This window comes from Cydia amplana, chromosome 13, assembly GCF_948474715.1.
Source record: "Cydia amplana chromosome 13, ilCydAmpl1.1, whole genome shotgun sequence".
Taxonomy (NCBI): Eukaryota; Metazoa; Arthropoda; class Insecta; order Lepidoptera; family Tortricidae; genus Cydia; species Cydia amplana.
Genome location: NC_086081.1, coordinates 12,690,005 through 12,706,809, shown reverse-complemented (window position 1 = coordinate 12,706,809; position 16,805 = coordinate 12,690,005). Strand labels below are relative to the sequence as shown.

Sequence of the window (16,805 nt, the reverse complement as noted above, 5' to 3'; positions counted from 1 at the left end):
AAATTATCTTACTAAAATGCTAGAACTATTTCAGACTGAGAACGGCTACATATATTCGAATTTCTATCAAAAATTCCACATCTACCGAAAATTAGGGGAGAATGGACAAGAACCAATAACCAACAATAAGGGTAGGAATCAGGGATGTTGCGAACATCCGCATCCGCATCCGCAACCGCGGAATTTCCGCATTATTTTCAACATCAGCATCTGCATCCGCATCCGCATAAAATCGATGCGGAGCTTATGCGGATGCGCATGTCGAACAAGTCGGTACAGGAACGTCTTAGCGGCGGCGTAAGTGCTTGGTAATTTCGTCATTACCTATAACGAAATCGTCTAGATCCAGAAAAGTCGGCTAAGTTACTGTTTATTAAATATAACGAACCTATATTCTTGCTCAAATACTAAACGTTTCGTTTTTTTTTTAATAAAAAATACTAAAAATGTAATATTTGACGTTTTCTAAGTACCTAATCTTGACATCCGCATCCGCATCCGCCGATGTCTAAAAATCTGCATCCGCAACATCCCTGGTAGGAATAGGAAACCGATTTCTTAATATTACAACACTGTGCCGTAGCCAGTGTTACCATATTAAGAAACTTTTTATCCACCAATTAAGGTTGAAACATGAGAATTTTATTGTGAATTTTGAGTGAATGTGGCTGTCCTAAAGTAGTAGGAATAATAATTTATTGGCTGTTCATGAAAATAAAATTGTTTATGTCTGTAAAAAGTTAACAGAAATGTTTTATCGTTTATTTATTATTTATTACTTTCAGTATTATGTGGCATGGTGCAATGTGGCATAAGTTGTTTTTTGTTTTCTATTTTTGTATCTAAAATAAAACTTTAATAAAAAGTAAAAACTATAAAAATGTTTGAATGGAAAATACACATACCTGTAGTTCTCATACGTAAATATTTCTTGCAGGCTTTTTAAGACTGGCAAGTCTAATGTATGGATCTTGTTGTAGAAGTAGGCATACTGTCTGGCGATGCTCCTGTATAATTTCAGTGAAGACTCGAAGACTGGAGATGGCTGTAAATTAGAAAAAAATACGAATTGGTTTTGTTTATATTTTCTTGAATATTTGGAGCATTCCGCGTAGTTGTAGTAGTAGTAGTAAACACTTAATTGCATAAAACAAGTACATAACACAGAGAGAATACAGTAAATGTGTATAATGGCGAACTTATCCCCTTAAGGGAGGTCTACCGTTGTTCCGTACAACTACGAATATTCTGAAGATTTGCAGTAATAAGAGTTGTTATTCTGTCACAATGGGTGTTAAAAAAGTCCTCAGTAAAATAATCACTGACTTGCAAGTTATGAAACTTGCTACTTAAAAAAAAAGTAGGGGACCACTCATGGAATGCCACATTTATAATAGGTAATGGAAGTTTGATTCTCTAAGGTTCTTGATCAGTAGCTGCTGCATCCCTGACATATGATTGTTAAATGCCATTTTAAATTACTTTACCCTAGTCTAGTAGACTGTATAACAACAACAACAACAACTGTCTAAATAGCTAATGTACTTCAAAGTTTTATATTTCAATATTACCAAAAGGGAATGTGAGGTAGGTTCTTTTATTAATTAGGTAAAATTCATTCATTACAATGTAAATTTTTTGAGGGTGCCTTTTCCCTAAGCACGTCCATTAGGTATCTAAAGGGTATTAACAGAATTGACTTTTATACCTAAACTAAACTTTTATTAACTAAACTGACCTTCAATTCCAGTAGTTCTTCAGGGCTGAAATATAGAACTGTAGAATACTTCTCAGGCAACACATCAATGTAAGGTTTCCAGAATGATTCTGAAATAGATAGACACACTGTGAAGCAGGTAGGTATCATAATATTCCTTTTAACCGTTATCAACAGGTACAATCAGCAAGACTATTTGTTTAACACCCCTGCATATAAAAATGTATGCAGGAGTTATAAGCTAAAAGTTTTGCTGACGGTACAGATAGGCATATATATAGGTATTTACTGAACACACACTCTAACGCCCTGACAATAGAGGCGTGTTCAGATATTTGCGAGCGCCTTAGCTACTCCGATATATCTGATGGCGACTGTACGATAAAAACATAAAAAAATATTCTGTGTAACATATGTACAATAAAAAAAAATTCAGCAAAACTATTTGTTTAGCAGCACTGCATATAGACATTTTTTTTTTTCAAAGTTTGCATATACATATGTGAAAGGGATTAAGATGAAAGTACTTTCAACAAAGACAGAAAATTTGTAAAAGGATTGTTTTTAGGGTTCCGTACCCAAAGGGTAAAAACGGGACCCTATTACTAAGACTCCGCTGTCCGTCCGTCCGTCTGTCCGTCCGTCCGTCCGTCCGTCCGTCCGTCCGTCCGTCCGTCCGTCCGTCCGTCCGTCCGTCCGTCCATCCGTCTGTCACCAGGCTGTATCTCACGAACCGTGATAGCTAGACAGTTGAAATTTTCACAGATGATGTATTTCTGTTGCCGCTATAACAACAAATACTAAAAACAGAATAAAATAAAGATATAAGTGGGGCTCCCATACAACAAACGTCATTTTTGACCGAAGTTAAGCAACGTCGGGCGGGGTCAGTACTTGGATGGGTGACCGCTTTTTTGCTTGTTTTGCTCTATTTTTTGTTGATGGTGCGGAACCCTCCGTGCGCGAGTCCGACTCGCACTTGGCCGGTTTTTTTATTACCTGGATTATTTTTCTCAAGTAACAAGAACAATGCCAGTGTTATATTTGGCATGTTCTGAAGCAGCGGGTCTACGGCTATGAACTCAGACAGGACGGAGTCCCGGGCGTTCTGTTCGGTCATCATCAGCTTCCGAGGCACCGTCAGCACCAGCGAGCCTTCTTTGAACTCCTTCTTCGCTACCAGGCCAAGATCATAGCCTTCAAACTCTTGGATGTCGATGCCTGTAAATATTAGAAGGAAAGCTGTTTATGTTTCATATTACAGCCATATTTACATAGAGATACCTATATTTTTTCTTGTTGAGCATAATAAGACCTAGAATCTGGGCCGAGTTTCTGTATACACTATAGTACTTAAACCAAAAACAAATCTGGTTGGATATAATCATCTACTAGAGAGACAAAATTGCAACATGAAAAATGGAAGTCATGGAATTAGATTTTTATTCTCATGTCGCAGTTTCTTTTAATGAAATAGAAATAGGTTAGGGTCATAGCAAATGCATCTAGATTACAAATACAGTAGGTATACAGTAAAGGAAATATATTATGACTTAACTCTGCTATTGGAAGATTTTCTTAAATTGTTCTTCTTATTTCTTCTTAAAAACCTGGAGAAAGTGTGCCATGAGTGTGTCTATACTGCTGATAAAAGTTAAATATCTGGGTGACCGAGCTTCGCTCGGAAAACATATAAAAACTCGAAAATGCGCATTTTCCCAGAGATAAGACCTAGCGAGATCGATTTTTCGCCCCCGAAAACCCCCATATAGCAAATTTCATCGAAATCGTTAGAGCCGTTTCCGAGATCCCCGAAATATATATATATATATATAAATAAACAAGAATTGCTTGTTTAAAGGTATAAGATAAGCCTTAGTGTAAGGCCTGAGTGGACGCTCGATGCGGAGCGTTCGGCGGGGCGTGCAGCATAGCGTTGGGATCAGGAGTAATTTGAGCAGCGTGCACTAAGGCCGCTCCTATACGCTTGCATTTGTTGCTGCCGCTGCACGACCAACTCGAGCATCCACTCAGGCCTTACACTTATATATAGGTATTGCGAATAACCAACAGCTTAGATGCAATTTGTATAGGTTGATAATTAAAATTAAAAGTACAATGTAAAAGATTTGGTAAGGAAGTCCACATAATTCATTCAATTTTCATAGACTTGTATTATTTTACAAAGAAACAAAGTGTTTAAAGGTTTTAAAGGTTAAATTTACCTTCAAATGCCGCCCCATTTTCACTCAGCCAGCTAAAGAAGTTGTCTTTGCGTGACTGCCGTGACTTCGATATTTTGTGGCTGTTAATTGGATATTCAATATTCCTAATTTCCCCCAGAATCGCCTCAATGTCATTGTGATGCTCCCAACTCTTCGTTAAATTAACCGTAGTTTGGAACACGCTAGTTAATTTCAGCAACTTATCCACGTACACCGCAAGCTCTTTACGAATATTCTGACTTAATTTATTATTTTCTTTCCCAGAGCTTTTCTTAGCAGATTGCTTTGAATGTGATTTTCTTCCCATTGTGACGAATATTAAAATAAAGGGATATGAAATGAAATATAATAAACTCTCTTAACTAAAAATAGGTTTCTAAAATACTAATTTCGTGTGGATTTGTTTTCCTGAAAGACGACACTTGACACTTGACTTATGACACGAATTGGGCCCGTTATATAAATCTGTAAACGTGATCTTTGGTAATATAAAAACGACCTTAAGTTTTACGTTATAAGGTAGTTTTTGTAGTACTATATTTTAGATCACACGCTGGAACAACGACAATTTAGCGGCTATGGGAATGGACTTGACGTATGACAGTTGTGACAGCGTTGTAGTTTACGAAGTTTGCTATTTGACTATTCTATGACTTGCATAGGATACGCCGTGTGAAAGAGAATTTAAAATATTAGAAGATTAGAAATAAGTACGTTAATGTCACTGTGATGTCACTTTGGATGCATTTCATGCATTGTCAAACTCACGTTCAAATTAAATTAAAATCGTTAGGTTGCTAATGGAAAATTGCTTACCTTTATCTATTAATTACATCCATCATTCATGGAAGAAACGCCCACGAATGAACAAAATTATTCTCAAGGATCTCTGCAGGCTGCAATGACCACCCAAGTATTTGATACCTATTAGGTTTTTAACTTTTTGAACCTATCTTGCTTGGGCGCGCAGCTTGCGCGCAGTCATCTTGTTCCTTACTGTAAATGTGTGTGCGCATTGTAGATTTGTAGGTCCATGGTGCGCGAACTGTGTCTTCCGGTAAGTGCTATTCGAGAACAATTCTAATCTAGCGACATTTGATTTTTCAGTAAGGATGTAGTAGAGTCTGTGCGGAAAGAGAAGAGTCGTGGAATGTATGGGGCCCCATACATTCCAAGACTCTTCTCTTTCCACACAGACTCTATAAGCTTGATTTATATTATTTGTAGGTGCTTATGTACGGAGTTGTATGTAGGTAGGCAACTACCTCCGACTCTGAAACCTACAGCTCACAATCAGACCCTAACATAGAAGTTTCATGTGGTAACGATGTGATTGCGCACAGAAGAAGTGGGGCCTACAACGAGCGGATGTAGGTAAGTAAATACCTAAGGTAAGTAGGTAATAAAAAGTATATTTTAACCCTTTCACATATCTTATAAGCTACGACTACGACTCAAGTAAATTATAGTGTATGTACAGGTACAGTCACCATCACTACCATATAGAGATAGTTATATCATACTTATTATTATTCTTTGTAAAGAAATTAGAGATTGCTTTTGACGCGTGATCTTATTCAATACCTACTATTGTTGCTGACTGTACTGTAGACTGTAGATAGCTAAGTTCTTGGTACTACGCTAGACACAACGTGAGATGGAATCTGCTGTAAAAACGCAGATCCGTAATATTATATATAGCTGGTCAACCAAATCTTGTCAGTAAAAAAGGCGCGAAATTCAAATTTCTATGGGACGATATCCCTTCGCGCCTACATTTTTCAAATTTGCCGCCTTTTTCTACTGTCAAGATCTGGTTGACCAAGTATAGGTACTGGGTCAACTTTGACGAGTTCGGAACTCAGCTAATGCGTTCAGAAAACAAGAATTATTGCGATCTCATTTCACAGCATGGCTGTGTATTCTGAACTCGCAAAGTAAAGGCTGGCCTAGTGCCCAGGCCTGGTGTAAGTGGGTCGGGCTTAAGAATCGCCCAGATATTTAAAAAAAAATACCTACGCCAAATTAAGTGCAATTCAATTTCACAAAATAGGTCATGATATATTTATCAATCTATAGCCGGTCAAACAAATTTATCAGTAGCAAGAAACGCGATATTCAAATTTTCTATGGAACGACTACCCTTCGCGCCTAAATTTTTGAAATTTTCCGCCTTTTTCTACTGACTGAAATGGCTTGACAGACTATTAGTTGCATGTCTTTTGGCGTTTGGCGTTTAGCGTTCAAAAGGTTAAGAATGCGATGCAATGTCAGCGTATCGATAACCAAAGCTTGGCAATGGCAATGGTGCATCGGGCACTTGGCATCAGCGGCGGCGCTTCCCAGAAATGTTATTTGAATTTGCCCCACTTTCGGCCGAAGAATGCTCAGCGTTCGTGGTGGCGTGCTAGACAAACGTCTGAGTCTGAGGGCCTACAGCGAAAATCAAAATGTTCTCTTGTATATACTCGAGCAATAGAGAGGCTGATGCCGAAAATGTCGAGTAGGTATTGATTTTCGAGGTAGGTCCTCTGTTAGTTTTCGCATTTATCAAACAACGGAATGTCGTTATATATCTGCCTCTATCGTTAAGAGAGATAGAGAGGTAGGTATATAACGAAATTTTAATTCAGATTTTCCCGACAGACCCACAGCATTCATAGTAGTGTACAATCGGTGTTCTAAAATAAATATCCACTTTTCTAAAGGTACAGCTAATATGGCGATATGAGTACAAGTTGGGGTACTTACTGTACTAGGCATTGTACTAGACAAAACGTCTGAAGAAGGGCTTACTGCAAAAATCCAAATGTTCTCTTGCATATTCGAGTTATTATAGAGAGCTGGTGATGATGAAAATGTCGAGTATAAACGGCACCAGTCATGGGACATTTAAGAGGAAATTTGGAGTATTTGCGATATTTCCCTGATACATGTAAAAGTTCTACCGCTTAGCTTGTTAAAAGATTAATATCCTATCCTTCTTTCATGTTTCAGGCGTGTTGTATCAAAGATACTGCAATTAGTTTCCACATAATTAACAAATTAAAACTATGTTTTTTTTCTCCAGTCATGGATATCAAAGCTCCAGTAATGGAACCCCGGTAATGGACGTGGATCCAGTAATGGGCCCCCTATAATGGACATACCATATAAGATATTGGAATAGGGAATAAGTTTTTGGCAAAAAACTAGTTATTACTCATTTTTGGTATAAGCTTTTATGTAAGAATGTATTTTTCTTTCCACAGCCAACTAATACTCATAGAGACAATTCTAACAAACCCAAACACAATTAGTTTGCGTTTATCACAGATTTCCCATGGCCACCTCCTGTCTCCATCATGAGATCAGGTCCATGTTACCATAATATTGCGTTGTCATCCGATTTGCATACGTATCCAAAATTCCAACTCAATCGGAAATTCGAAACTGGCACAAATTCAACTTCCAAGATTTGAACCACACTAACTAACATACAAATTATAACATGGCAAGTCAAATAAAATTTTGTAAAAACGATATTAATTTATCCCAAGTCCGAGGAGACCTCCTGAAATAGTTCGTAACTACATTATACTTCTGACATGAAATTTGGCCATGGCAAGCATCATTATGTAAATTGTCCCATCATAGGAGGTATGCAGTTTTACAGCTCCTATAATGGGATTGGGCAAAATACCACTATTTTTTATACATCTCTAGAGTCACAACATAGTGTGTTGTGTACTTTATCTACTGGTAAATGCAATTAACAAAAGACATTCTAGTTTACACCAAGTAATTATTAATTACAATTTAATATATAAAGTCAACTCTCTTAGCGATGTTGTTAAGAATTCTTACTGGTTATTTTTTCCAGTGACACGACAATCTTTGGGTTGGCGCCAATTTCTTAAAAAGTAACCGAAATTAATAAAAAGTCAAACTTAAACAGCTCTATAACCCTTATTTATGGTAAAATATAGCCAGTGTTTATAAACTACTTTTACATACTTATTTTATGTCCCATTACTGGTTCCACGTCCATTATAGGGGTTGATTGTTGCAGTAAGTCCTCTGTTAGTTTTCGCATCTATCCTAACAATACAATGGTACAAAACATAACAAGCTAATCGAACTAACCAAAACAAACAACCAGTCTTTGTAAAAAATTATCATTTTTATTAGAATCAAATCTAATGGATCAAATTTTAAAGGGTAGTATTCTGCTGTATTTTGATGACAATCGAACCAATAAGTAAATGGATTTCTTTACGAAATAATTTTGTAAAAACTTCGCTACTAGTCTAAACTCTAATATGCACACTGAAAGAAGCTTGAAATGGAAATATTTACCAACAGCTAATTTCGTGATTTATCACGGACACTGCCTTTGTTACGACACAAACTAGGAACCTAGGTACTTACGTCAAATAAAGTTCGATAACGCTCCTTGACTAGGGTGACCTAAGCTAGCTGACAAATGGAAATGACTTACTCTCAAAATGGCAAGACTAAAGGACATGGTAATAATGCAAATTAGCTTACATCCAATGTCGACAATAAACATTACAATGCGTCGTGACCCTTCTAGCTGAGCTACGCCTATTCTGTGTCGGTCAAATTCCTAGACCATAGACCAGGGATGTTGCGGATGCCGATTTTTTGACATCCGCGAATGCCGATGCGGATGCGGATTTTTAAAGGCTCACATCCGCGGATGCGGATGTCAAGATAGATACATTAAAAAACTTCAAATATTACATTTTAGTCTGAAACCGGTCTGGGACTCGAACGTGCTCACGCGGAGGATCAAGATTTCCCTCTTCGATTCCATAGTGAAGTCTGTTTTGCTCTTCGGCTGCGAGACTTGGAAGGGCACAAAGGGTCTGATGGGCAAGCTGCAAGTGTTTGTTAACAAATGCCTAAGATCCATTCTGCGCGTATTCTGGCCGAACACTATCAGCAACAAGGATCTATGGAATCGATGCCACCAAGTCCCGGTCAAGCAGGAGATCGCTCAACGAAAGTGGAAGTGGGTTGGGCACACCCTTCGAAGACCGGAGGACAACACGGCTAGGGTCGCGTTCACGTGGAAGCCGCACGGGAGCAGGCGGAGGGGCCGGCCGGCGCACACGTGGCAACGTACTGTCGACGCCGAGCTGCGGGCAGCTGGACTGAGTTGGAGGGACGCGGAGCGCGAGGCACAGGACAGGAGTGGATGGCGACGTCTCACGAAGGCCCTTTGTACCAATGGGGTACAATAGGACGACAACATTACATTTTAGTAATTTTTATTACAAAAAACCGGCCAAGTGCGAGTCGGACTCACGTTCCAAAGGGTTCCGTACATTAAGTCCCACTCACGCTTGACTGCTCATTTCTAATAGGTTTTTTTGGCTAATTACTAAATTACCTAGCAGTCTAGCACTTATGCCGATGCTAAAACGTCCCTGTATCGACCTGTTCCACATCCGCATCCGCATTAAACTTCGCTACGATTTTATGAGGATTCGGATGCAGATGCGGATGTTGAAAATAATGCGGAAGTCCCGCGGTTGCGGATATTCGCAACATCCCTGCCATGGACATAGAGCGAATAAACTGTGTTAAGTGCTTTAACCACCGAAATTTGAACCATAAGGTCGAACTCTAAATGAAATTCTTAAAATGTCGCGGTTCGTTCAGAAATCTAATCTTAAGGTTTAGTTTTGACGACGATCTCGTCAAAATCGTAGGAAACCGTTAGGTGAGTTTTTCTTTGTTCTGCAGTGGACGTGTTTTGGCTGATATGGTAATGATAAGATGATATATTTCAAAGAAGTTACCCAAAGGTATTTGTTCCGGTTCTACATAATTATTTTTTGACATGCTCATAAATTGAACTTTGCTTTTATCGCAGTGCATCTTGTGCGCTAATTATTTTCCTTCGCCAAATATGGAAAATATTAGCACACGGGGATTTGCCAAATGATACCCTGCAAAAATCTGTTTGAAAGCCAGACGCTATACTGCGCCTCAGATTTTCTGTTTCAAAATTAAACTTGTTGAACATTTACGGCGTTATTCATAAACGTCTGATAAGTTAATCAGCTGATGATCATCGTTTGTCCCTCTCTATGGCATAACGAAAGATAGGGACAAACGACGTTCATCAACTGATTATTAAGTTAGCAGCTGTTTATGAATAACGGCATTACTGTTGATAACCATTGCGTTGCAGCATCTATTCCATTTTGAATCTATGTCTCGGACACACCTTTCATTATGAAGTCAGAGCTAGGTTCGGCATCGGTTTCCCCTTGCGTCCAATAGCTATAATGTAGTTGAACTATCTGAATTGATTAAGAATTCTATAAGAGGCTATGAGCTCAGAGAACGTGGTATGCATTAGCGTCGCGTGAACTTTATGCTAAGTAAGCTTACGCACTTTAACTTAATTGGTTCTGTCTTTACGGCAAATTACATTCACTAGCATAAATATTCTTATTGGAAAGGAAAAGAGCCTAAAATCCTTTGAAACTTTGATTATCAATTCTTGATTTTATACTTTGTGTAATTTAAAACGTGTTATTACTTTAAGAAATGGGAGTGACAAAGGCGGATACGTGAACTTTGAGAAATATCACAGCTGTATAGATTGTAAAATCGACTGTTAAACGATCCTTAATTTTTTTTATATACTCTGCATGATAAAGATGTCGTTCATACTGAACAAATTTTCCAACGGGACCAACCCCGACCCCCGATATCTCGATAAAGAAATTGGCTGCCCTTAGAAAACATCAACATCTAATCACCCGAAATGTATGAATAGATAGGATCTATATCTAAATCCCTAAAGTTTTTTCTCCTATCTATGCATTCCCTAATATTGTTTGTCATAATGATCAGTTGTCCTAACACTAAAAACCCTAATTTTGGTTATCCTAATACTGATTACTTATCCTAATGTTATTATGCATATTTTATTTTTTGCGAGGGTCGCAGTTGAACCCTAACCTAACCCACTTTATTGTGGCAGGCTCAGCAAGTTCTAAAACCTAACCATTTTTCAGAACCTTACATTATGGAAAATAATCGTTATGACAATTGATCGTTATGGCATGTGCCCATTAGGACAAACCAGTTAGGGCAAGTGACTTTAGGACAAACGTTGTTAGGGATTCAGAATGACACCCGAATAGGATATGGGTAATAGCACTAATAGCATAACCAGAGCCATCGCCAAAGCGACGTACCAGTTGGTATAAGTAGTTACTTATTCTCTTTTCAACAATACACAAGTCAAATACACATTCTTAATTAATTTTGTCTTTTTACTTTTATTTTGGATTTTATGGCCTGGGTAGTCTTTTTACTTATTTACAGCTTAAGTGTTGCCATTCCTTAAGAACTGACCATTTTTAAATTCAATTAGTCATGTGTCATGCTAATCTGGATCAACTACAAGTATCCATTAATCGGCTGAGTAAAACCGCCCACCACTTTTGCAGTCATCAGGTCATTAGGTATTGTATGTAAACAACTCCATATATGCCCCAATAATGAGAATGACCCCAACCGTTGGCACACCGCAATAACCACAACAACGCCTAACACTTTCGTTGTCATTCAATTTTCTTAAAACGCCATGGCGTCATAGTTCTGACTGAGGTCTGATGACGGCATAAATATTACGAACAGCTACTATTCTAATAGCTATATAAACTATGCTTCATACAAGCCAATACAAATGTGAGCTCATGATACATATAAACTATGCGTAACTGGAGATCTTACTTATATTGGTATCCCTGAGTGACGCTCGGCAAGAGATGGTCCAACAGTCAAGTAGTGACGTATAACTGAGGTACGGAAAAACACGGATACATCAGTCACGATAAAATTCTTGACTTTTATGACCTCATGACTGATTTACCTACCTATTCGTATTTATGATACTATTTATAATATAATTTTCATACACAGCATGCAGGAGTCATTGACAAACTACTCGTATTTTTATCGGCACATTGTATACGGTGATTGTCAGTGATTGATGCAGTCTTCTCATAGGTAAATCTAGACATAATCCCTCTCCCTTGCTGGGGCTGATGACTTCTACTGTAAGTACCTACGTGGTTTCTGTTCTTAAAAGCTGGTCGACTTCTGTAGGTACTAGACAATTGATTATAACTACCTACATTAACCTTTTCGCCACCACGTCAATTAAGTAATAAAGTGTCATCAACGCCATGTTAAAAATTGCACGTAGACAACCCGTATAGCATATCAAGTCCTAGCGTGTGGGGCATGAAATGTACTGACTTTATATCAAGTCAATGGCGGCTAAAATGTTAATAAGTCGTCTGTCAGGGCCACTTTAGACATTATTACTCGCCGAAATCCTGACAAGCTGTACAGGCTAGATTAAAGTGGAAGGAAAAAATAGGGTCTACCTGTTTCAAACACCCTGAAAGAAGTAGAGATCCAAGTGAAACGGAAAACCTTATGCACAGACCTTCTGCAAAAGATATTCATTGCAGCCAAAAACAAAAAGCCAAGACCTATTAAGCAATGCACACTAGAAGTGATATTTAAAGTTCCGTCACACAGGCGCGTTTTCCGGGTGGGCCGTGACCAGGGCGCGCCGCTTTTAACATATAAAACGCTCACGCCCCGCCCGGAAAACGCGCCTGTGTGACGGAACCTTTATTCATTCTTACTAAGTACAATTAGATCTCTTCCTGCCTCACACAGCTAAATTTCTAACCTTCAAGAAAAGAGCGTAATTGCCGGCAACACACTTGCTACAAACTTGGGCGCCGGTCATTGCTTACCATCACGTCATACGTCTGCTCGTTTGCCTGCTATATCATAAAAATAAAACCTCTTCATACCAAATTCAATTGAAAAAATCCCTACATCTCTTGTGTGTAAAAACATACGGCCTTCCTTCGATCAAGATGATTCAAACCTTCGTGTAATTTTTATTATACTTAATGCTCACGATCGTACATCTTACTTGGATGAAGTCATTATCAAGTTATCAGGGATAAGTCGTGTAACCTTCAAATTAAGTTGATGATAGATTGACATATTGTTCGGTTTGTTTTGGTAATTTATTCTTCATTTGAAGTTTTTATGAAAATTTATAGTGAGGCGCAACGTTATTGTTTCCACTAGTTATCACCAAGTTGATACCTTGAGGATGATAATTTTTTTGCCACCTGTTCCCTGTGTTTACCACCAAGGGCACCAAGTCACTTTCGTGGTAAATATGTGGCAATCGTGGCAGGAATAACCCGTTGAAGCGAGGTATCACAGATGGTAGCACTTACTCTATATCGAAGATAGAAAAGTTTTTTGGTAACGTGGTATTGGAGTCCAGAGTCTTCTAAAAAATGATATTTATAAAGTATTTCAGCGCTTCAATGACTGAACAAATTTATTTTGGCGTACCCATGAGAGTTGTATAGAAGGGAAGAATGATATTCTCTTGTACGATGCCAAGATTATATTTTTAAGTCGAGCCGGTTGAAAATTAAATGTTCCGTATCCGCAATCCGCAAATATTATACCAAAGGGCATTACACAAAAGTGTCGGGTACGTGACGCTATTTTTTTTAAACATTTCTGATAGAGCTAGAAGCCGATATTTTTTGCCAAGATAACGTTTGATAACTTAGGTTTCAATTGAATGGTATATAATAATAAAATAAATAAATAAAATCATTTTATTTCGGACATAAATCCATAGTTGTTAGTTACATTTAAAATTAACTTATAAAATAGTGTTAGTAGAATAATTACAATGTAATCTTAACCTAAGTACTTAACTACTTATTTACTACAGTGTGGAGTTTTGTCCACTGCTGCAGCAGAGGGGAGTCCCACCTATCCAACAACGCTATCATGATACTGTTAGCGCTGCCCCGCCAGCGGCTAAGTAAAGAGGCGCACCGCTTCCGCATGATAGCCGCAAAGCCGTCGACTTGCGCCTCCGCAAACATCCCGGAGGCGCTACAGTGACGAGGCAGTCCCATCAGCATCCTGAAAGCGTTGTTGTATTGCACTCGTAGGTCGCTGTACGCCCGCCGCGTATAGCTACCCCACAGGCTGCAACTGTAAAAAGACTGGCAGTAGGCTTTGAAAAGCGTCACTTTAACTGCATGTGTGCAACGTGTAAACCTGCGGGTAAGCATATTGCACCGCACGGCCAGCGACCTACGTTCCCTCTCTATATCACAGTTATCGCTAAGATCTTCGGTAACCCAATGACCTAAGTACTTAAACTTACTTACTCTAAGCAGAGGTGTGCCATACAGAGATACATCCGGCAAACTGGTGTAGGTTTTAGATCTGGGCTTGAAAACCATTAGCTCACTTTTTTTACATTGTACTTTAGGCCATGCGTTTCCGCATAACCTTGACACATTGAAATTAGCCTTTGCAGCGCCCTGATTGAAGGGCTTAGCAGAACCATATCGTCAGCGTAGCTTAGATTATTTATACACACTCCTCCTACATGACAACCGACACCGGTGCTACTAAGCTCTTCAATCAGCTGGTTCATATAAAGGTTGAAAAGCCTGGGAGAGGTCAGACCTCCCTGCCTCACCCCACACCCCAACCTATACTCCCCAGAGACCACGCTTCCCCACTTGACTTGGTTTTTTTGGTGGTTATACCAGTACTGTAATAACAATATGCATTCTGGAGCCAGGGTTGTTTCCTTCCTTAACTTATCCCATAACAAATCGTACGATACCAGATCAAATGCTTTAGAGAGGTCTAAAAAAGCCGCAAATACAGGGGTTTTTCTGGTCGTATAATACTGCACAGTCTGTTTAAGGCAAAGGATAGCACTCTCCGTAGACAAACCAGATCGGAACCCAAATTGCGCATCGTTAAGTGACAAGTGCTTCTCCATTTGCCGATCAATCAGGCCGTCCAGTACTTTAGCGATGATAGAGGCTAGCGATATTGGTCTGTAATTAGATAAGCTAGAGGAATCACCCGTTCTGTCTTTAATTATTGGCACTACAATCGTACGCATCAGATTTTCCGGCAGGTACGAGTGGCGCAGACATAACGAGTAAAACATTGCCAGAGACCTAGGCAGATGGATGCCTGCATGTCGTAAGTGTTCGACGCTAAGATCGTCATGCCCTGGGGATTTTCCTCCATCTAAACTTTTAATAACACTCCACACATCACTATCTGTAAAGCTGATACTACACTTCAGGTGTACATCCGAACTAGTCCCGGACACCGACGACGCAGGGCCCAATGGCGACTCCAATATGAATACATATTCATGCAATATGAATACATATTCACTCAATGCAATATGAATACATATTCATGCAGGTTATTAAGGTAGCGTAGCTGCCATACGCGTCACGTCTCCGACAAAGTAGTCCGCGAAAATCGAAGTCCGCAAATTGCGGACATTTTTCTATGTCACTCTAATTATGCCTTCAACGGAGTAAAAGAGAAAGATCCCCGCAATATGCGAATTTCGGTTTTTGCGGTAGCCCCTTTGGAGTGCCATGCCATCGAATTTAGCCTAGACTGTATTGATAACGTTTCCCAACACTATTCCAATCGTAATAAACGAATCATCGAATCAATTACATAGTGATTGCATCATCGAAGGATTGAGTCACAGCCACGACGTCCTGCTGTAGGAGGATCCTAATCCTTGCCAAAGGAAAAACGAACTAAGCGTGTACGAAGTACATTAGTTAATAGTTCATCTTCCATTAAAACAGCATCCTTTTAGTCATCACACGGTGGTGTGGACTCACTGTAATCAGTGAACTTTAACATCCAGCTAAACTAATATGACTCTTAGCGTATTGGCTTTAAAGTTCTCGTGAATCATCGTTGACCGTGAATCTGATAGGTATACCAATCTATTTATTACTTAAACTATTTATAGGATACGACATTGTTCGCAAAGAATTGCATAAGTTACATCTATCTGAGCTCAGAGATATAACAAGCGCAACTGCGAAACAAAGTCTAGATTTTCAGGAACGAGGAATTCAGGGTGTTCAGCATAGAAAACCAAATATATACCTCTATCTGAACCCCCTTTGCCCCGAAAGTTTAATTTCGCGAACCTTATCGAAAATTTACAATTCTAAAGGTGCCCACTGATGGTCAGTTCGCCGGACGATATCTGCCTGTCAGTTGTTCGGAGCTGTCACCTTTTGCGTATACTGACAGGTCGATATCGTCCGGCTGACTCATCATCAGTGGGCCCCCTTAAGTCGTTGGACAGTCAAATCATCTGAAAACGGCTTTTAAGGAATTATTTAGTTTTAGCTGTCACAGATTAACACAACGTTGATACTTCGTGCCTACTTATGAATTTAATAGGTAATTACGAAACACAAACACAGTATGCTAATAATATAATATAATAGAGGTACTTGGGTAAAATCAATCAGACTGACAATGAACCTTGACTAAACACATGACAAATTAACACATCTAAAATGACGAAGGTTCGATTCGATGCAAACAAACTATTCTTGGAGGAACACGTTATGAAATTGATACGCAAATACGTCCTCGTATTTAATTAATTACTTCATTAATCATTTTGTCACAATTTATTTTAAAACATGTTTATACAAATGCCGGAATTGCATTAATAAAATAAATATACTATATATTCATAGATTTATAACTGCGGCGATAAAAAAAAACACTTGTTTTGATAGGTAAGTACTGATGTTTCGCCAACAATTTAAAAAATGGTTTCCTTTCAGAACTTTACCAGAAATCATATTTTTGGTAAAATTTTGGGTTACTAACACGTCGAAAAGAGTAATTTTCAAAAAACGGATGCTTTCTCTAATACAGCCAATCTAAGTGATTCTGAT

The 16,805-nt window shown here is 38.7% G+C and overlaps 1 protein-coding gene across 1 annotated transcript in view; it reads right to left on the bottom strand.

The window, feature by feature from the left end:
• Positions 1-4,344, bottom strand: part of LOC134653563 (actin-histidine N-methyltransferase) — a 53,236-nt gene extending 48,892 nt beyond the window's left edge. The window contains exons 1-4 of the mRNA XM_063508946.1: positions 3,943-4,344; positions 2,717-2,938; positions 1,739-1,827; positions 906-1,045 (exon numbers count right to left, since the gene is read on the bottom strand). Coding sequence (XP_063365016.1) covers positions 906-1,045; positions 1,739-1,827; positions 2,717-2,938; positions 3,943-4,249 — 758 coding nt within the window. The 5' untranslated portion in view covers positions 4,250-4,344. The remainder of the gene's footprint in view (positions 1-905; positions 1,046-1,738; positions 1,828-2,716; positions 2,939-3,942) is intronic.
• Between the last annotated feature and the right edge of the window lie 12,461 nt (positions 4,345-16,805).